At 44.9% G+C, this 22,185-nt stretch overlaps 1 protein-coding gene across 2 annotated transcripts in view; it reads right to left on the bottom strand.

The window, feature by feature from the left end:
* GPLD1 (glycosylphosphatidylinositol specific phospholipase D1) overlaps nt 1-22,185 on the bottom strand; it is an 85,536-nt gene that overhangs the window by 24,042 nt on the left and 39,309 nt on the right. The window contains exons 7-17 of one of the 2 annotated variants that reach the window (XM_088475961.1): nt 17,291-17,345; nt 16,458-16,565; nt 16,349-16,376; nt 16,109-16,248; nt 13,645-13,710; nt 12,813-12,942; nt 7,376-7,509; nt 5,950-6,136; nt 4,161-4,271; nt 2,850-2,924; nt 2,559-2,715 (exon numbers count right to left, since the gene is read on the bottom strand). In XM_088475961.1, coding sequence (XP_088332087.1) covers nt 2,559-2,715; nt 2,850-2,924; nt 4,161-4,271; nt 5,950-6,136; nt 7,376-7,509; nt 12,813-12,942; nt 13,645-13,710; nt 16,109-16,248; nt 16,349-16,376; nt 16,458-16,565; nt 17,291-17,345 — 1,191 coding nt within the window. Of the gene's footprint in view, nt 1-2,558; nt 2,716-2,849; nt 2,925-4,160; nt 4,272-5,949; nt 6,137-7,375; nt 7,510-12,812; nt 12,958-13,644; nt 13,711-16,108; nt 16,249-16,348; nt 16,377-16,457; nt 16,566-17,290; nt 17,346-22,185 lie in introns of both variants that reach the window. The other variant, XM_088475959.1, reaches the window with a different exon arrangement.

Consider the following 22,185-nt stretch of genomic DNA (forward strand, 5'->3'; position numbering starts at 1 on the left):
GCCCCCATCTCCAGGCCTCTGGCTGGGCTGCCCCTGGACACAAGTCTCCTGCCTGGCACTGATCACGGGTACAGAGAAGAGCAGAGCAGCGGCCGAGGTGCCAGGGCCGGACAGGCCGGGTACAGGTGCACGAAGAGCAGTCGCCCATCCATATTTGCGTCAGCAGCAGCGTCCCACCCAGCCCTCCCCGCCTCTCACCTCTACAGTGGCCGGGACAGGCAGAACCCCCAGCGAGCCAACATCTCACCCCGTCACCCGATGCTATGCCCGGGAAATAGGGGCAGTAGTGGTGGTCCAGCGGGAGTGTGGACGGGTGGTGAGCGGCAGCGCTGAGCGTCCTATAGGACGCTCTGCGCTGCCAACTCAGAGCAGCAGCGCTGAGCATCCTATAGGGCGCTGTCAGCTCAAAGCAGCAGCGCTGAGCGTCCTATAGGACGCTCTGTGCTGCCAACTCCATGTAGAAGCTGCTTGGTGCTGCCCGGGAGTAGTAAATTCCCTGGTAGCACCATTCAGACAGAGGCAGGGTAATTTCCCGGGAAAAACCCTGGTCGATTGCAGGGGCGGCTACCCGGGAACGTGTTCCCGGGTAGGTACCTTTCAGACAGACTTGGCTACCTGAGAATTTGGCTGAGGCAGGCCAAATTCCCGGGAATCTCGAGATGTCTGAAAGGGGTATTATTAACCTCAATAACATTAATTTCCAGTCATTTCCAGTCAATTTAGAACACCTCACAGCAGTGCCCCCAGTAGTGCCCCATATACAGGGCCCCCAGTAGTGGTCCCCATATGCAGTGCCCCCAGTAGCAGTCCCCCCTATGCTACATTGCCCCCAGTAGTAGTCGACCTTATGCTGCAATGCCACCAGTAGTAATCCTCCTTATGTGCATTGCCCCCTTAGTAGTCCCCCTTATGCTGCATTGCCCCCTTAGTAGTCCCCCTTATGCTGCATTGCCCACTTAGTAGTCCCCCTTTTGCTGCATTTGCCCCTTAGTAGTCCCCCTTATGCTGCATTGCCCCCTTAGCAGTCCTCTTTATTCTGCATTGCCCCCTTAGTAGTTCCCCTTATGCTGCATTGCCCTCAGTAGTAGTCCCCCTTATGCTGCATTGCCCCCTTAGCAGTCCCCCTTATGCTTCATTGCCCCGAGTAGTAGTCCCCCTTATGCTGTATTGCCCCCAGTAGTAGTCCCCCTTATGCTGCATTGCCCCCTTAGTAGTCCCCCTTATGCTGCATTGCCCCCTTAGTAGTGCCTCTTATGCTGCATTGCATCCAGTAGTAGTCCCCCTTATGCTGCATTGCCCCCAGTAGTAGTCCCCCCCTATGCTGCATTGCCCCCTTAGTAGTCCCCTCTATGCTGCATTACCCCCTTCGTAGTCCCCCTTATGCTGCATTGCCCCCAGTAGCGGCCCCCCCTATACCACGCCCCCAGTAGCGGCCTCCCCTATACTGTGCCCCCAGTAATGGCCCCTTACACACACACACAAAGAGGAAAAAAAAAACGTACCTGAATCCCCGCTCTTTCCGCGACCGCTACCGTCCTCTCCTGCTGTCCGCAGCAGGGGAAGCCAGAAGGCGGAGCTCATGTGAGTGAGCTCCAGCCGGCTCCCTCCGTGGACACAGCAGCCAATGAGAGTCTGTCTGACTCTCATTGGCTGCTATAACAAACACACAGCTGCCGCTGGCGGCTGTGTGTTTGTTACTGTTTAGGGCAGACACTGCGGTCTGCCCTACACTTGTGGAGCCCTGGCGTCGAATTCTCTTGCGAGGATCCAACGTCAGGAGGATGACGTTCGGATCCTCGTGAGGATCCGAGTCAGACGGGGAACACCTGAACAGCGTTCGGGTGGTCTCGGATCCCCGATGTTTGGAGCGGTTCAGATTCCACAGAATCCAAACCGCTCATCCCTAATCGTGACCATCGACCACCGATGGTCGCGATGGTGATACCAGCCTGTGACCTCAGTTGCAGTGCTGGGATCACAAATGCAGCAGGGGTGTCATACACCTCCTGCTGCATTTGCATTATTACGAGGATCGCATTGCAAAGCTGCCTGCGATCCTTGCTGAATCAAACTTTCTAAAGTAGGTTACCATAGCCATGCTAGGGTGAGTTTAGGCATCTGCAATAATTCTCTAATTAAATAATATTAATATTTTAGATTAACTATTGTTATGGTTTGTTATATACTGTACATTCTGTGTTGCATAATTTGTCCAAAGAGTTTTAATTTTGTATTGCATAAGGCCCTCCAGCTGCTGTGGAACTACACATCCCAGCATGCCCTGTCACAGTTTTAGCATGCCCTAATAGCAAAACTGGCAGGGCATGCTGGGGTATGAAGTTCCACAGCAGCTGGAGGGCCGAAGGTTGAATGCCCCTGCTATAAACTGACCATTCTTCAGTCACATTGATCCCCTTCTACACTTTACTAACATCACCCATACACACAATGGATACAAGGTATAACCAATATTCATTATTTCATGTAATGTAATATTTCACACTACACCTAGAATTAAATATTTATTATTTAATTTAATGTAATATTTCACACATCACCTTTTGTCGCTCTTGTACTACTTGAGAAAAATGCAACCACCAAGCCCCTCTGTTTTCCTCCACCTGGAGCATATGGAGAGCCAATGACAAGGTCCTTTTTCTTGTCACCATTCACATCAGCAGCCAGGAGGGTCCATCCCAAATTACAATATGTGTACTGCAAAGCACACAATAAATACAATATTATGGTTTCCAGAATAATTATTTTACCTTTGTGGCAATATTTCCCATGTAATAGACTGCGGATGTTTACAAAGTGTTACAATAAGGGGAGGATAAAAGATTACTCACCATGCATTGTATGGTGACATTTGGTTCAGAGGAGAAACCTTGTCCCTTTGATCCATAATATACATATACAGCACCCTAGAGATCAAGCAGTGTTCATGTAACCACATCAGTATAAAATATGCAAAGTATAATATACAGTACATATAAAATCATCAAAGTCACAAAATTACATTCTGACTATTTTATACATGAACTGACTGGGCATCCCTGGCAGTCCCCCTTGTGCGTGTGCCCGCAAAAGGGGCATGGCTCCGCTCAAGGGGTGAGGCACGAATCACGGGGGCCTGGCCTCACATCACGCCCCGTCTTTCGTCTTTCAGTATCCCCGATTGAGCAGAGCGCAGGGATATAGAGCTGCTCGGCCAGGGTTTGATACCGGACTGGCCGATCTGGCCATTGGCCCTTCTGGCATTTGCCAAAAGTGCCAGATGGGCAGTCCGGCCTTGATTTTATAATGGTCACATATCATATTTCCATTACTGTGGATAGCATACACCTATACTGAAGTATGTGCTTTACCATTCTGAAACCTGAGAATAAAATAAACATTTTAATGATTATAGCATGCACTCTACAATATATAAATATTTTCATATTACTGAATCCACCAGTACAATAAATAATGGTATTTAGAAATGGTAGCACTTCCTACATTACTCTCTTACATGTTGCTCTCACTTCTGCCTTCGTAAAGGGCTATCACTATTGTCCATCTGTTCCCATAGATTTTTTTCCTCCTTATAATTTGGTGTAGTCAGATATAGATGCAAAGATGGATGTGATTTTGATTCCAATAATTCTCTATTCATCATTAGCTCCTCAGTTCAGTCCTCTTGGGTGGATGTCAGCCAAACTCTGGTCCATGGATAAATTATTCCCCATGGGGATTAAGAAAACTTCAAATTTCTTTACAATTATTAAAGTTTAAATAGAAGGGTTATAAGTTGATTTCACTCCACACTTTACTAAATGTCTTCACACATAAGTAAATACCTGTTATCCAAAGTATTACGTATGGCAAAATATGTGAGTGGTGAATTTATCTACTTTAATTACAAACCATAATAAAATCACTGCCAATATGGTTTATTACACCACTGCTGGGACTGTTAGCTTTATTTTGTGATAAGTTAAACCCACAGGTTTATAACAGAAGATGTGCAGTACAATTATCCAGCTTAGGAAATAGGTAGTCAGTGGTTCAAATCCTTAATATCTAGTTAATTTTATTGCAGGCTTTATTTTTAGTGCTGTGATGAAAACCTGAATACAATGTATTTATACTGGTCAGCAATAGCTCCGTATACTTACTGTATATGTAAGTTGACTGGACCCTGCAGATGGAGCTCCTACAGCCAGATCTAGTTGTCCATCGGCATTGAAGTCTAACACAGCTACTGAAGAGCCAAATCTGCCAGAGGGCTGCAGAATAAAACCAAAAATCAAAATACAGTATATAGGGCTGGTGCAGCTTCAGTAATACAACATAATGTACTGTATATTGTATGATTGTGCTCAGAAAACGATCGCACGCATACGCATGTGTGTGATTACAGGCCTGCATACATATGACACTTATGCCTGACTGCGCCAGGAAGACGCCTTCTAACATAGACAGTACTGTAATGGTGTTTACACAATTGGCATCATGTGGCCCAGCCTTTATGCTTGTTTGAGGATTATATTTTGTACCTGTTATAGGGCAGATGTAAAAACACACTGATGATGGCAATTTGTAGTAATTAGGACACATTTGTGATAAAATTCACTATTTTTTTCTGCTATTCATTTTATAGTTATTTGCACCAATTTTACTTTCATCAGCAATATGGGTCTCATTCTAAGTCAGACTTAAAGTGTCTGTATTTGCGGGTAGTCACGCTAACCTGATTCACTACCTTATGCTAATGCGAGATTCTATGCCTCTGCAAGTAGGAAGTAGTGTCCTCTAATTTTATGATAGATGCCGCAACTGTCATCAGAGTTCCAGAATCAGCCCCTGTGTGTCTACAAGAGCCATGTACAGCAGTTAGGAGTATCTCCTAGTAATACAGGGCCTGATTCAGAGGTGGAGGCAGTTACATTCGCAACTGCGATTTCGGACATATTAGACTTGTGCAAAATATGTTAATGACGTAGATGATGTCTCACTTCTGCCACCTATGTACAAAAGGGGAAATATCGGTCGCACATAGAACATCTGAGCAACCCTATGGTTTCTCAGAATGTCCATCTCACCTAAAGCTGGGTACACACTGACAGATATATTGGCTGATCAATTGATCGGCCAATATATCTGGTGCCCATTGGCCAGTGTGTACCAGCGATATGTCTGCTAACAACATCGTTCACAGACATATAGGGCTTGCTGTGCTGCACGGCCAATGGACAGATATAACTGCAGACATATACGGGCAATCAGCTGATCGTCTGTACACATGCAGCGGAAGCCACACCTGCATCTACAGATATATCTGTGCAGTGTGTACCCACCTTAAGACTCCAAGGCCTCTGCAGCTGTGTACAATTTGCAGAGGCTCATTAGGACACGGCAAGAAAACGGTCCCAACACCCCCCACCGTAACCACCCCCAAACTTCTGCCTGTCACTTGCTTTGCGAATAAATCCTCACTGCGTCTGCCATCTCTAATCCATTGCCACATGTGTACAATGCGGCTATGGCACTTGCGCAGTAGCAAAAAACTGCTCCACTACGTCCAACATTGACATTGCCTCTATCTTGGAATCAGGCCCAAACATTCAGTACACGCGGCTGAGTCTCTGAGTTACTGTGCATGCAACTTCATCAACTACATATACTGTAATACAGCAAACTAGTTGCATAACAGTGACAAGCCATGAAGATATAAAAGACAAAAGTAATAATAATAATACAATTTTACCATGTAAAATGTTTCATATTTTGGAGATATTGTCATTAAAATATAAAATATTGCCAGAGCTTATTCATGAAGCATGAAAACTGCTCCATCTAAATTGTGTTATCACATCCTGGCACCACTTAACTCGTTTATTGTTTCATTAATATTTTCATATTATTAACTGCAAAATATAATAAACTAAGCATACAAGTTATCACCTCAAAGCCTCTCAATAAGACATCAGCATCACTGTTTAAGTCCATGTTGGCAGAAGGAAGACCTGATTCGTTACCGTAGACAATGTACACACAGCCCACTTGGACATGACCCAAAGTGCTGAAACCTGGGGCTCCCACAATCAAATCATCCCAACCGTCGTGGTTCAGATCCGCGGTGGTGATGGCCCTGTGTAGTAGGAAATGTCAGTATATCATTTTCTGATAGACAGGCGCATATTGATTTTAAATAGGTGCATACGTATAAAAAAAATGTATTTGATAGATTCTCAAGGACTAATGAGTTGCACTAAAATTGTCAGCAATTGCACTCACACTGCCTGCTCCAAACTAAACACGTACATTTGTCAGTATGCCAAGATGTATGCATTTATGCAACTGCACCAACCATATCCAAACGTGTGTGTAAATAGCCATCATCTTTATTAGCATGTACTTGCACTATTTCTTTACTTGGTTCAAGAGATCCGTATGATATCAGACAGATCTCTGCGTATATACAACTTTGCTTAGGTGCTAATGCCCTGTTGTTACCGAGTTATGCCCTTCAGCCATAAGTGGAGATGTACTGAGTAGTGTATGACTCTGATTTACCCGTACTTGTTCATTTTTGCATACACTCAGCTTGTTCTATTTTTGTCATTATTTTCTAAGTATTTTTGTGTCACACCCACACTCTACCACCTCCACAATCCCATAACTTTCCGCTAGCTTATCACAAGTTTTCATTAACAATGCCTGGTCTTAGCTCTACTCCAGCCATCAGCATTATGTTTCCATTCCTAAATGCTGGGCAGTATGTTTGATGGTCTATATAATCAAACCATGGGCATCCGTGTAATTAAACATGGGCACTGAGGTCCTGAGTGGTCACGAATACAAGTATTATATAATATCACTGTAATGTACTTTCATTTTGCTACACTTTTTCTTGTTTGGAAACAGGTAATTTTTAAATGGGTTAATACAGTACATGAAAATGTTAAACAAATGATGTCCAATAGTTAACAAAAAAAATCAGGATAAACACATATAGGTGTATTGATTTCATGACTGGGTTACACTCTACTTTACAGGGGCATTGTAAGAGAGGAAAGGACCAGTGTGTAGACTCAGTGAGGGCCCCCTCCTCTCTGATGGTGCAGTAGATTATGGCTTGATGTCAGAATCTACTGCTCATGCGTGGGTCTCCGGGAAAATGGCCGCCTCCATTTTCCTAGTCATTTTTGCTGCTCTCAGACTATGGACAGGTAAGTATAACACTATATGAGTGCAGGGTGTGTGGTGTGGCCCCCCTTGACCCAGGGGCCCATGTGCACTGCACACCATGCACCCATTGTAGATACGCCTCTGCTACTTTAGTAAGTAATTAAATTGTCATTTGTTTCTCAGGCACTCATGTACTTACCATCCAAGTCTAGAATATGGTGACCTCACAAAGTAGGTGGCTGAAGGATTAGAAATGTGGTTGGAGTTCTGTGAATTAAACATTTTCTTCATATTCACAGTACGAGTGGCATTGGCTATCAGCTGCATGGATGTCTGTAATGTTGAGATGATGTCAAATAGTATTCATGTTTATTACATGTGCTGCCTGACTTACATAGGGCCTGATGCTGAGTTTGAGCACATTTACAGACAAATTTGCAGACGTACGATGAATACTGGTGTTTAGACCAGGGGTGGGCAATAAGCGTCCCTCCAGCTGTTGTTTCACTACAAACCCCAGCATGCCTTGCAACAATTTTATCATGGCCAAATAGTAAAACTGTAGCAGTGCATGCTGGGATGCATAGTTCTTCAACAGCTGGGGGGCCCCTTATTGCCCCCCCCTACTTTAGAATGTCCATCCCCCCAACATGTTCTCTGGGCATACACAGAACCAATTGCATATTTTATTCTACACAAACTGGCGTAAATCCAACTCCACATCGGCCCAGTTATGAATGGATATTACTCTACATTTCATCCCTTATCAGAGCACATGTACATTGGTGGTTTCCCTTCTTTTCATGCTTTATTTTGTTTCGTGATAATTACAACTTGTTCAACTGTCTTTTTTACAACCTGTAGAATTTTTCTTCCTCATAAGTAATATCAAACGTATTAACTTTTAATTAATCAATCTAATTAAACTGATATACATCTTTAAAAAATAAACTAACTTAAAATCCAAATTGCTTTATGTAAAATAAATTATAACAAATGTCACAATTAAATAAGCTAAATTATAATAAACTTTTCACAGCTTAAGACACAACATTTAGAACAGGTTTTTGGACATAGGGAAAGCATTCACATATGCATATTACAGCCATGGCCAAAAGTTTTGAGAATGACACAAGTATTGGTTTTCACAAAGTCTGCTGCTTCAGTTTGTATGATGGCAATTTGCATATACTCCAGAATGTCATGAAGAGTGATCAGATGAATTGCAATTTCCCTTTTTTGCCATGACAATGAACTTAATCCAAAAAAACAACATTTCCACTGCATTTCAGCTCTGCCACAAAAGGACCAGCTGACATCATGTCAGTGAATCTCTCGCTAACACAGGTGTGAGTGTTGACGAGGACATGGCAGGAGATCACTCTGTCATGCTGATTGAGTTAGAATAACAGACTGGAAGCTTTAAAAGGAGGGTGGAGCTTGAAATCATTGTTCTTCCTCTGTTAACCATGGTTACCTGTAAGGAAAAGAAACACATGCAGCCATCATTGCTTTGCAAAAAAAAAGGCTTCACAGGCAATAATATTACTGCTAGTAAGATTGCACCTAAATCAACCTTTATTGGATCATCAAGAACTTCAAGGAGAGAGGTTCAGGGCGCCCAAGAACTTCCAGCAAGCACCAGGATGGTCTCCTAAAGTTGATTCAGCTGCAGAATCGGGGCACCAGCAGTGCAGAGCTTGCTCAGGAATGGCAGCAGGCAGGTGTGAGTGCATCTTCACGCACAGTGAGGCGAAGACTTGTGGATGATGGCTTGGTGTCAAGAAGGGCAGCAAAGAAACCACTTCTCTCCAGGAAAAACATCAGGAACAGACTGATATTCTGCAAAAGGTACAGGGATTGGACTGCTGAGGACTGGGGTAAAATTAATTTCTCTGATGAATCCCCTTCAGATTGTTTGGGGAATCTGGAAAAACGCTTGTCCGGAGAAGGAAAGGTGAGCGCTACTATCATTCCTGTGTCATGCCAACAGTAAAGCATCATGTGACCATTTATGTGTGGGGTTGCTTCTCAGCCAAGGGAGTGGGCTCACTCGCAATTTTGCCTAAGAACACATCCAAGAACAGTGTGGTGATGAAAAATGCCTTTTCCAGCATGATGGAGCACCTTGTCGTAAGGCAAAAGTGATAACTATTGAAATTTTGGTTCCATTGCCAGGAAACTCCCCAGACCTTAATTGAGAACTTGTGGTCAATCCTCAAGAGGCGGATGGACAAACAAAAACCCACAAATTCTGACAAACTCCAAGCATTGATTAGGCAAGAATGGATGGCCATTAGTCAGTATGTGGCCCAGAAGTTGATTGACAGCATGCCAGGGCGAATTGCAGAGGCCTTGAAAAAGAAGGGTCAACACTGTAAATATTGACTCTTTACATAAACTTAATGTAATTGTCAATAAAAGCCTTTGACACTTATGAAATGCTTGGAATTTTACTTCAGTATACCATAGTAACATATGACAAAAAGGTCTAAAAACACTGAAGCAGCAGACTTTGTGAGAACCAATACTTGTGTCATTCTCATAACTTTTGGCCATGGCTGTAGACTATTAGAAAGCCCACTCAGGCCCGTAACTAACAGGTCCTGGGCAAAGCAATGCACTGGGGACCCTACCCACACATTCACGGGAGTAAAAATGAAAACGGTCAGTAAAATTAAACCTTTAGATTTATTGGTACTTTCAACAAAATCAATGTTTAAACATAAAAAAACGTGATGTCAAGCAAGGATTAATCAACAGAAACGTTTGAACATTATAAGCCTTGAAAAACAAAAATTTCATAGAAATATCTCATTGTGAGATACTGAGTGAGGGCTGAGATGTGTGAGGGCTGCCAGTTCCTGGGTTACTGCTACCATTATATATCCAGGGATATGTAACATGAGGCCTCAGTAAAGGATCCAGCTCCCCACAGCTCTGACAATTCGGGGCTCCCCTGTATACTACAGTATATATAGCATACTTTGTATCATTGAATGATGCTCTTGTATGGTACATGAACTGTTGGGGAGAGTTTATATAAATCTTACAACACAAACTCTCCCCACCGTTTCATGTACCAAATAGGCAGTGGCGGATTGGGCCGCCGGGAAAGCGGGAGAGTTCCCGCTGGGCCGGTCCCATTCTCCCCTCTTCAGGGCCGGCTCACCCTGCAGCTGACTGATTCATAAAGTAGCAGGGCCGGCTGCAAAGCTTCCTGGATTTGCGTTCAGCTGTAGAACGCAAACAGGAAGCTCTGAACAGTCGCCAGCTCCGGCAGCGTTGGAGGGATGTCCTCATTAGCATTAATATCTATTATTACCTTACCACTTCGTGTCTACAGTACGTTGCTGCATGCCTGGCTCTGCATATGAACGGTGCCTCATGGGAGTTGTAGTGTTCTGTCCAATTCCTGTAGTGCTAGTCTGTGACTTGGAAACTGCATTCCCTAGCATGCTCCGGGATACAACAGCTTGCAAAGCTAGCACATGCTGTAACAGGAAGTGTCAGGGATCACCGAGCAGAGCTGCCGATCTCACTACACACGGAGACGATCTGGTCTGCACAGCCCTTTATATGTAAGCCTTCTGCTCAGGACCATTGATGACAATACACTTAACTCAGCTTTGTCCTGTTCTCCTACAGCTATCAGGCTCTGCTACACACTATCCTACTCTGCTACACAACTATCCTTCTCTGCTATATCTATCACGATCTGTTACACACTATCCTCTCTGCTACATCTATCAACCTCTGTTACACACTATCCTCCTCTGATAGGAGTATTACACTTGCAAGACAGGCAGTGCGTTGGTGCCTGTCATAACAAGCAGAGTGGCCCATGAAGGATCTGTCATCATGAGAGGAGAGCCGGCTGAGACAGACCTGACGCGCAGGATGAGGATGTCCTTGGGGATCATCTCCCAAGTGATGTGAGTGATACTGGGTACTGCTCTTGTCCCCACAACCAGTAGCGGCTCCAGGCACGGGCAAGCCAGTCTGTCGCCTGGAGCGCTACTGCTTCCGGAGGGCGCAGAAAACGCCCACCCTCCCCCCTGGCGCTATAGGACATATGTGAGCTCAGGGGAAGGGAGCGGAGGAGGGAAGGGGGGGCAACACAGGATGGCGCTGGGCGCAGCACAGCCTAGTGCCGGTCCTGCCCACAACCCAGGGTCAGGCAACGTTTCCCAGCTGCTGTGGAGGTGCCAGCATTGGCAAATCAGAGTGTGCTGGGACTTGTAATGTCCCGGCATCTGGAGGTACCCCTGCCTTCTCTGAAGTGATGCAGGGGGGTGAATAGTGAGAGCCCCCTCCTGGCTGCCCTGGCAGAGTGAGAGGACATGCCAGGGGAACCTGTTCTGTATGCCCCTGTCACATAATCTCATTATTATACAATACCCCTGTGTGCCTCTAACCCCCTACCCATGTGTACCCATGACCACCCCACACCCATGTGTGCCTCCGACCCCTCGATTCATAATACCCACCCCACACAGCCCAAACTTTGACAATTTTTTTTAAAACAAATTTGTTTACGCACCAATTGAAGCCCCATCCCCGCTGTAGCTCCACCCACATTATCCACAGCTTCGCCCTTCCCCTTTGACAGACCACACCCCCATTAGGGCTGCTTCCATAAATTTCCCGGGCTGGTTTTCCGACCCAGTCCGCCCCTGCAAATAGGAGTACCATTCAGTGATACAAAGTATGCTGCATATACTGTAGTATACAGGGTGGCTCCCAATTCTCCCTGTTAACTGTTCACCTTAATAAAATTGCTGCAAGCCACAGCCCCAGCTCCGCTTTCTTCTCTTACCTGCAAGGTTGTCAGAATGTGGTGACTCCTCGTCCTTCTCTACAATGGTGCTGACGTCATCACATCAGTGTCGATGCAGAGAACCAAGGAAGAGCCGCCTGTCAGTCTGTCACTTCAGCAGCGCTTCGGGAGTCTGTCCCCGCAGCACTGCTATAGAGATCAGATGAGGGAGGGCTTTGCCAGGCCAGAACCCGGAACAAGTCAGTGCAGCCCTGTTTGCCAGTACAAAGTCGGTATTGTAGTGGTCAGAATGGGCCCCTGGAATCGTGGGGACCTGGGCAGCTGAACAGTGTGCCCATACAGTAAAACGGCCCTGGTAACTAGGGCTGTGTGAGTGTGAGTGGTGCTCTTACACATTGCACGGGGCCCTGGGGGTGGTACTATCGCTGACCTATGGAAGCTTTATGTAGCTTGCATGGTGCCTGGAACAGCACCCTGCAGCCAGTAACATTACTGCAGAAACTCCTGGAGAATCCATGGGACACTCCGGGCAAGCACCCTGCAGCCTGTGGAGCTGCCCAGAGCAACCCAGGGAGTGCTGTACTACTCAAAGTCAATAATCCTGCCTTCTAGATGTGACATCATTATCACACGGGTTTAGGGACAGCATAGAGCTCTGTTCCGGCCCTGAGCCCACTGAACAACAATACAAGGAGCATTTCAGAATCAATTTATAGTTGGATGTAGTTTTCAAAAAAATGAAATTTTCTGATGCCTTTTCATATTCATTCGACTTACATTATAAATGTACTGATCTGTTAAGCAAATGTATCAGTGTATTATTCCTAAGTAGCACACAGATATGAATGAGGTGTACCTCTGCCCATTTATTCACTTGGAAGTAGACTCCAGACTCTGATGAGATCGTATCTGCTCCAACTGATCTCATGATTGATAAATTAAAGTCTCTGTGGAATTCATTCGTCTGCAAGCGTATTTTTCCTGGACTATAAGATAGTAATCTAAATGTTACTACAAGAATAAAATATATCATTATGGTGAAAAAGCAACACACCGATGTTATTAGGCCCTGGACAGTCCCAGTTTTTCTTTACTAGAAGTCCCTAAACTGTAGTGCTCAGGTTGGGTAAGAACAACCGACAGCTTAAAAGCCGCCAGTTCAAATCCCGACACTGGAAGCCCGACAGAAGAAAATCCCGATGCCGGCTGGTAAGTATCGTTAACCTTTCCTTCTCCCCCCCAACCCTAACCCTCCCTTGGGGGTGCCTAATCCTAACACTCCGGTGGTGGTGCCTAACCCTAAATCCCCCCCGTGGTGCCTAACCCTAACCCCCCTCTCCGCACCCTAAACCTAACCCTCCCAGGGGGGTGTCTAACCCTAACCTCCCCCCGGTGGTGCCTAACCCTAACCTCTCTTCCCCTAGCCTAACCCTAACCCATCATTAAGTGTGTACCCAGTTTAACTTTGCAGCAGAAGATCTCCCCTCACTACTGTGATGGAGGACTGAAGGGGATTACTTTCTCCTAAATTATTGTGTTTTGACTGCAGCTCTTGGCTATTTTCTATCTATAATAAGTCACTGCACTTCAGAATAAAACTTTGCCAATCTCGCTAAGTCTCTAGCTGATAAATACATATATACTTAAAAACACTGTAGATGTTTTTATACGTGAATGGCTCTGCTCACACATTGATGTCTCTTGTCTGTGCATTGCACTGTAGGAAGATAGGATTTTCAGGCATGTAGCAATCACTGAAACATAAACAAAAGTGGATTATTAGATCCTTACTGTATATTAATCAATTCCCCAGTTTTTACTTTTCCCACAGTTGACTTCCTAAATCCAATATAGGCTATTGACAACAATCGAGCCTAGGTGGACTTTTTATGTACATAATTGTGCTCACTTCTATATATGTACATTACAGGGTCCCATGCACTTCCCAATCATTATATCTGTCCTCAGAACATCAACACACTGCAATATACCAACCTGATATGAATTGTAGAACAAACTCTTCCCTAGTTTAGGGCCTGATTCAGAGGGACGCAGTATCGATGGCGCACACGAACGGCTGATGTTTTAAGGCCGTGTATGGGTCTGAGGCGCACAGCACTTTCGTTCCGATTGTCTCCGCACAGAGACGCAGCACAGACTCAGGTGCATGGTCTGTGAATTTTAGTGTGCGTTCCTAGTAGGTAACGGAGGCGGCTAGGCCTATGCAGGCTGTCCAGCATTTGTTTGCTACATACAAAAGCAGCCAATATTTACCCTGCATGCAAAAACAATAAGGGAGTAATATCATTAACCCGGTGGCTAATTGGATTACCCCCTAAATGTATTTACAGCCCTTGCAATGCAACATGGTTTCTGTACGTGCAAAGTTGCTTTTTATTTTGCTTTCTTTCCAATTCAGATTCAAAACCATGCTACATTGCAGGTGGGACAGACTTAAATGTGCAGAGAGATTTAGATTTAGGATGGATGTGTCCAAATTCAAATCTAAATTGCAATATAAAACTAAAGCTGTCCAACATTTGCGGGCTGCATGTAAAAACTGACAGTATTTACTCAGCATGCAACTCAGAATCAGGCCCAGTAGTGTGTATTGAGAGTGGTCCACCATTCAGATAACGTTCAAATAGTATCTAATATGTGATTAGAAACATCCTATGCATAGGCGTAACTACCGTAGGTGTAGGGGGTGCAGCTGCTGTGGGGCCCGGACCTAACGTGCCAGGCCCCGCACACCCCCGCAGCCTCCTCACTCCCTTCCCCGACTTACCTGTGGCCTGCTCCGTGGTTCCGGCCATCCCTCCGTGGTTGCGTCCTCCCAGTCGGCTCGACCTCTGGCCCTCCTCATTGAATGATACCGGGAGGAGGCATGGTCGCCTCCTCCCAGCATCAGTCAGTGAGGAGAGAGAGATGGAGCCGACCGGGAGAGTGTGCCTGGCCTGCGCAGCATGACCACGGAGCAGGTAAGTCAAGAAGAGGGGAGTGAGGAGGGTGCCGGCGGGGGGAGGGGAAAGTGTGGACCGAGCCGGGGCCACAGACCTTGGGAGGGGGGAGGCGGTGAAAATTTTGCCATGGGGCCCCCCTAGGTCTAGTTACGCCCCTGAGCCTATGGATACAAAGGGCTAATGGAACTGGTTGCATGACACGCAACTGAAACTTGAGTAAAACCGTGGTGTGAAAGAGGTTTATAAGAACGTACAAACTTTACTTTAAAAGCAGCAAATAACTTACATACTGCAAACTGTGAATTGTGGTAGCATAATACTTAAAACAGAAAAACAGTGCAAACTGGAAAATTGCTGAAACTTTATTTTGTCATATAAATGGTGATTTCTACTGTTTCATATTGATAGTATGACCAGGATATGACGGATAAATGCTGTAATGTAACAGTATGAGATGTGTTTTTATGAGAGACACTGGATCCACTTATACTGTATAAGTAGAACAACATTTTAATGTCACATAATATCTCAACATTGTTACATCTAGAACATCCAAACAAATCAGCAGTGTAACCATCAGGAAAATAGATTATAACGGCCCCACAATTGTTCCAGGAAACCAATAGCACATTGAAAATAATGCGGTGTCACCAGTTCTACAGGAAATAAAACATTTCAGTAATGACATGGAACAAACTGTTCATAGAAGAGATCCAACATCAGCTAATTTGGAATAACAATAAGACACATTGGAGTCTCCCATGCCTTATTTTTCAACAATTAGTTAGCTATTACTGTACTGCTAATGTATCTGACTTTGGGCCTGATTTAGACTTGGGAATAGAGAGAGATTTCTATCTCAACTGATCATCTTGGTGAAACCATGCTGCACTGCAGGTGGGGCTGATTTAAAATGTGCAGAGAGATTTAGATTTGGGAGGGAGGTGTCCAAACTGACATCTAAATTGTATAGTAATAATAAAGCTGTGCAGTATTTGTGGGCTACATGCAAAAGCAGCCAGTATTTACCCCACATGTAAAAAAAATGTATGTATTTACACCCCTTGCATTGCAATATGGTTTGTTCAGTTCACAGTTGAGAGAGATATCTCACTCTATTCCCAAGTCTGAATCAGTCCCTTTATCCACTACAAGTTGAAGATGCTAAAATTAACCCTGTATAACTTACCTGGTGCCGTTTTCCAGCATGAAGCTTGTTAACTGAAATATGTTTGTTGACCAAAATGCCATGTCATCAACACCACCGAGAAAATACTCATGGAATCTCTCCACCAGGAAGGGTGATTTTCTAGCATAAGTGGGGTAAAGCTAACAAAACCAAAAAGTAATATTCACACCACCACCAAAATTGTACTATACAATTTGAATATCAAAATATAACATTTGTATAAAGAAAATACATATTTACCAGTGAGACAGCAAAATGTTCACCATACCTAAGAAAGAGAAGTAGACATCATTATCATAGTGTTACATGTGTATGTCTTTGTGATTGTTGTCGTCATGTTTCCACTCACAGTTGAAGAAAGAGTATATAAGTGCAGTCAATAATTACACTCTCTTCTATGACGGTTCCATTATAGTACTCCTCATATATGTTAACAAGGTCCTTCACTGGTATATACCTACAATAAAAGCAAAAAGAGTGAGTACTCATAAAAGTAAAATAGATATGTCTTAAAAAAATGAATGAGGAAAACATGCATATTCAAATCTGGATTTATTTATCTATTCCTATTTATTTATTATGTTTGCTCGTGTTTGTCTGTACTTATTATATAATACTCTTAGGTACAGGATAGCAATCAGACCTGACATCCGATCCTATCCTCCTATATAAAGCAACGCTCACTTTCTTTCGGCTACTATGTGTACTGTTTCTACAAGCAATCCTACAGGAAAAGGGCTAAATCAGTTATTGACATCACATACAGTAGAAAAAAATTATACATAAGCAGTTAGAAATTTACTTTAAATTACTATGTACTTTATGCATCAACTGTATTTATCAACACGCCCCAAATTATCATACCAGGTACATGTGGTGCACCGGGGAGGGGTGGGGCTGCACTTTTCAACTTTAAAAAGTGCAGTTCAGACACTTTTTAAAGTTGAATTTGATAAATTTTTGTTGTTTTCATTTTACTTTCATTATAATTTATGCTATATTGTAATATTGTAGTAAAAACAATGGTGGAGTTGGTGTTATAGTAAGGGAATTGCATGTGGGGCAGAAAGTTAGTATTTTATGATGTATTTAGTTGTATAGCCTAGACCAGAATAATTCTAAATATAACCATGATTAACACTGAACTATAGGACTATACACATGCATTCCTCTATATCTTACCATTTTGGCTCTAAATAATGAAAGTCCAATTCATACTGGCTCAGCACATCGCTCCCTATTAAAAAAAAAAACAATAGTGAGAAAATATGGGGAGAAAACAGATATAAAAAGTATGAACATCGTGTCTAATGTTTATTTATTTGTGTAGCTGTGTGTTGTTCATCTGAGGTCTCAGGAGCATAAACTTTTCAAAAATGCTCAGGAAATTGGAGGAGTCTAGGAACCCACCAAACATCTGCTCTGCAGAGCGAAACAAGTTGCAGAGACATCTTTCAAGTGCGCCTTGGTGTGCGCTCAGTTGTGTAGGCAGGGAAGTTGCAGGGGAAGCGACAGCTCCCACTGCTGAAGAGCCGGCACCTATCTTGTCCCAGCTGAGCACCTGAACCGTCACTTTCGGGGGCGGGGGATGGGGGGAGCTGTATTAACTGCCATGCCGCACAAGCCGCCCGCCCAATGCCAGTGAAGCAAGCAGCCCATTCTGGCTCCTGGAGAACTCTGGAGAGACACCCCACCCCCTGAAGTGTCTTCATGCTCAACGCTGTAGGCCCTGTGCAACAAGCATGACCTAGCGTGCAAGGCGCGCACCCCTACTTTCAGTGCATATGCTGTGCACACACCAGTAATAGCACCAGGAATGGAGGAGGGTAAGTATTATTACTGAGATGGGAGGGGGCAAAGGGCCTCAGCAAGGATCGCAACTGCGATTACACATGCAATCGGCTGATTGTTGTGTTCTGCGCATGCATCGCAGTGTGTGAACCAGCCACTGCCATCTTGTCACGGCCAGGGTATTTCAGCATGGCGCTAGGCGGGTGTTACCTGTGAGGTCGTTGTGGCGCGGGCTGTCTGGTGGCGGAGCTGGTGTCTGGCGGGGGGCTTTGGCTGCGCGCGTTGTTGTGCGGCCCTGTTGTCACTCTGCGCTGGTGAGGCCTGGCGGCGTCTCCGTTCCGTTTGGCATGGGCGCCGCCATCTTGCCTTCTGGCCATGTGATGCGGCTGGCCAATCCTGGTGAGTCACATGTTCCCTCCGGCCAGTAACAGCACGGCATGGGGTATTTAGGAAGGGTCAGTGCCTTGATTCTTTGCCAGTGCAACGTGTATCTCAGCCTAGCTGAGAGGGAGTTCTCTGTGCTTTCCTGTTCCTGTGAATTCGCTGTCTGCCAGTCTGCCTGTCAGCTCCTAGATCCCACTGGACTACCCCGCTTCCTCCATCACCCTTGCCCATACCTGAGTGCCTGAGCCTGCTGACATCCTGCGCTTCAGTTCACTACCTGTATACCTGGCTTGTTTATTTTCAGTTCACTACCTGCAAACCTGGCTTGATTATTTTCAGTTTCACTACCTGCACACCTGGACAGCTCTAATTGTTTCTACTTGGACATTAACCCTTTTACTCCCACCACAGAACTCTTGTGCACATTATATATTCCTGGACTTTTATTTACTGCCATTATATGTCTACTCAAGCACTTATTAAAAATTCTAGTTTTATTTTTAAATCTGCTTCTGTGATCGCTCCTGCTACCACCCCGGGTCCACAAACAACCCAGAACATCACAGTTTGCACTGGCCCCATGGAGCCGGCCACGGATCAGGAGTCAGGAGTGGATTTATTCAGGTGCATTTCTGGTCGTTTAGAAAATCTGGAAAACATGCAGCATCAGATGGCTCAATTTCTGCAAGAGATGTCCAAGCGAAAGGATAGTTTGCAAACTTCCTTTTCTACCCCTGAAGTACCAGCATCTACATCCGCATCAGCGTCTGGGAATACAGGAGGCTGATCATCTCCCCGCTTACGTCTTCCTTTACCAAATAAATTTGACGGCAATCCTAAACTCTGCCGAGGATTCCTAAATCAGTGTGACATACATTTTACCCTGCAGCCTGACAACTTTCTAACTGCAAGAACTAAAGTGGCTTATATAGTCTCTCTGTTATCCGGCCAGGCCTTGGAATGGGCTTCCCTACTCTGGGAGCGCTCAGATCCGCTGCTGGATAATTACGCAGGCTTTGTGTCATCCTTCAGGAGGATTTTCGACAAACCTGGGCGTACTGTATCAGCATCATCAAACATCATGACACTGAGACAAGGGGTCCGTCCTGTCAGTCAATATGCCGTGCAAATTCAAATTTTAGCATCAGAGCTCAAATGGAATGAGGAAGCCCTCACCTCGACCTTCTGGCATGGGTTGTCAGACCGACTAAAGGATGATCTAGTCACTCGAGAGCTTCCTACTAATCTGAACGACATGATTTCATTGTGTATCAAAGTTGACCTACGCTTCAGGGAACGTCAGGCTGAAAAAAACAGAACTGACCGGCAAAGGTCATTTACCCCCTCCATTTCTACCCGTCCCATTCCTTCCCCTATTGAAGAGGAGCCTATGCAGGTGAATCATACACACCTCTCTAAAGAAGAACGTCAGAGAAGAATGCAAAAGAACCTCTGTCTGTACTGCGGAGAGTCCGGTCACCTGCTGATCTCCTGCCCCCGTAAACCGGGAAATGCCAAATCCTAACTGACCCTGGAGACATCAAGTTAGGAGTTATGAACCCGTCTCCAAAAATTAAAGATTTCACAATTACCCTAGCCTTGGATCTTAAACCCAAACCTGTCTTTGCTACTGCTCTACTCGACTCGGGAGCAGCCGGAAATTTCATAACGTCTAGTTTCATAGATAAATTTCAGATTCCTTGTTTGTCTCTCAACCATGCCATCTCTCTGACCTCTATAGACGGACGCCCTCTAACTAACGGGATAGTCACCAAAGAGACTCAACCAGTATTGGTCCGAATTGGGGCACTTCATTCTGAGTCCTTAAAATTCCTGGTGATATCAGAGGCCTCTCAAGAAATTGTTCTTGGTCTACCCTGGTTACGTCAACATAATCCCAGGATTGATTGGAGTTCTATGCAGATTCTGTCATGGGGTATGGACTGTCAGAAATCCTGTCTTCCAAAGATTCGACCTGTGAGAAAGACAGTTCCATTAGTTTCTTCTGCCATTCCCAAGGAATATCAGATGTTCGCCGACGTTTTCTCTGAGCAACAAGCAAATATCTTACCCCCTCATAGGGAATGGGACTGTCCAATTGAATTGATACCTGATGAGATACCACCTCGTGGTCGTACCTATCCGCTGTCCTTGCCTGAGACTCAAGCCATGACCGAATACATCCGGGACAACCTGGCAAAGGGGTTCATTCGCCCCTCTACTTCACCTGCCGGAGCTGGGTTTTTCTTTGTTGGCAAGAAGGACGGTGGTCTAAGACCATGCATCGATTATCGAGGTCTTAATGACATTACTGTAAAGAATCGATACCCTCTTCCCCTGATTACTGAGTTGTTTGATAGGGTCAAGGGCTCTGTCATTTTTTCGAAATTAGATCTAAGAGGGGCTTACAACCTCATTCGTATCCGAGCTGGCGATGAATGGAAGACCGCTTTTAATACCAGAGATGGACATTTCGAGTATTTAGTAATGCCTTTTGGATTGTGTAACACCCCTGCTGTCTTTCAAAGTTTCGTTAATGAGATTTTCCGGGATCTGTTATATGTTTCGGTTGTTGTCTATCTGGATGACATACTGATTATTTCACCCTCTGTGGCTAAACATCAAGAACATGTTAAAGAAGTTTTGACCCGTTTGTGAGAAAACCACCTTTACTGCAAACTGGAGAAGTGCGTCTTTGGAGTGCCCAGTGTACCTTTTCTCGGCTATGTAATATCTGGCTCCAGTTTAGAAATGGACCCCAAGCAGGTACAGGCAATTCTGGATTGGACCCGACCTCAGACACTGAAGGCCATCCAGAGATTGTTGGGCTTCGCAAATTATTATAGACGCTACATTAAGGGATTTTCTACACTGCTGGCTCCTATTACAGCCTTGACCCGCAAAGGTGCTAATCCTGCCCAATGGTCACCTGAGGCAGAGTCTGCCTTTCATCTTCTAAAACAGGCCTTTATCTCAGCACCAGTTCTTCGACAACCCGATCTGGACAGGCCTTTTTTGTTGGAAGTAGACGCATCTTCTGAAGCTGTGGGAGCAGTCTTATCTCAACGTTATGAGGACAACCGAGTCCATCCGTGTGGGTTCTTTTCTAAAAAATTCTCTTCTGCCGAAAGGAACTACGCCATAGGTGAGCAAGAACTACTAGCTGTAAAGTTGGCATTGAAGGAATGGAGATATTTGCTAGAAAGCGCCAAGTTTCCATTTACTGTATTTACGGACCATAGAAATCTCCTATTTCTCAAAAACCTCCAATGTGTGAGTCCTCGTTTGGCCCGCTGGGCAATATTCTTTGCCAGGTTTCAGTTCACCCTGACCTTCCGGTCTGGAGCACTTAATCAGAAGGCTGATGCCCATTCGAGATCTCTCCTCTGTGATGATCAATCTGAAAATCAAAGCAATACCCCTGTCTTGGAATCAAGAGTTTTCGCCGCATTACAACTTCAGCCTCCTACGGGAAAATCATTTGTGGCCCCGGAATTAAGGAAGCAGCTTCTCACTTGGGCACATTCCTCTCGCTTCGCAGGGCACTCAGGCACTCGGAAGACCTTGAGTTTGCACATAATGCTTCCTACCACTCGTCAACTAACCAAACGCCATTTCAGGTTGTATATGGCCTTCATCCTCGTGTTCCCGAATTCCGAAGCCTGCCTGTTTTCGATGTTCCGGCCGTGGAGGACACGGTGCGGAATTTTGCTGCCATCTGGACTCAAGTACGGTCTGATTTGTTGAAGGCATCCTCTCGCTATAAGACCCAGGCCGATAAGAAGCGTAGAATAGTTCCACGCATGCAAGTAGGAAACCAGGTCTGGTTGTCTACTCGGAACCTTCGTCTAAGAGTTCCGTCTATGAAATTCGCACCCCGCTTCATCGGTCCCTTCACCATA

Source organism: Taudactylus pleione, unplaced genomic scaffold (genome assembly GCF_031769625.1).
Source record: "Taudactylus pleione unplaced genomic scaffold, aTauple2 ptg000179l, whole genome shotgun sequence".
In the NCBI taxonomy this organism is placed as follows: Eukaryota; Metazoa; Chordata; class Amphibia; order Anura; family Myobatrachidae; genus Taudactylus; species Taudactylus pleione.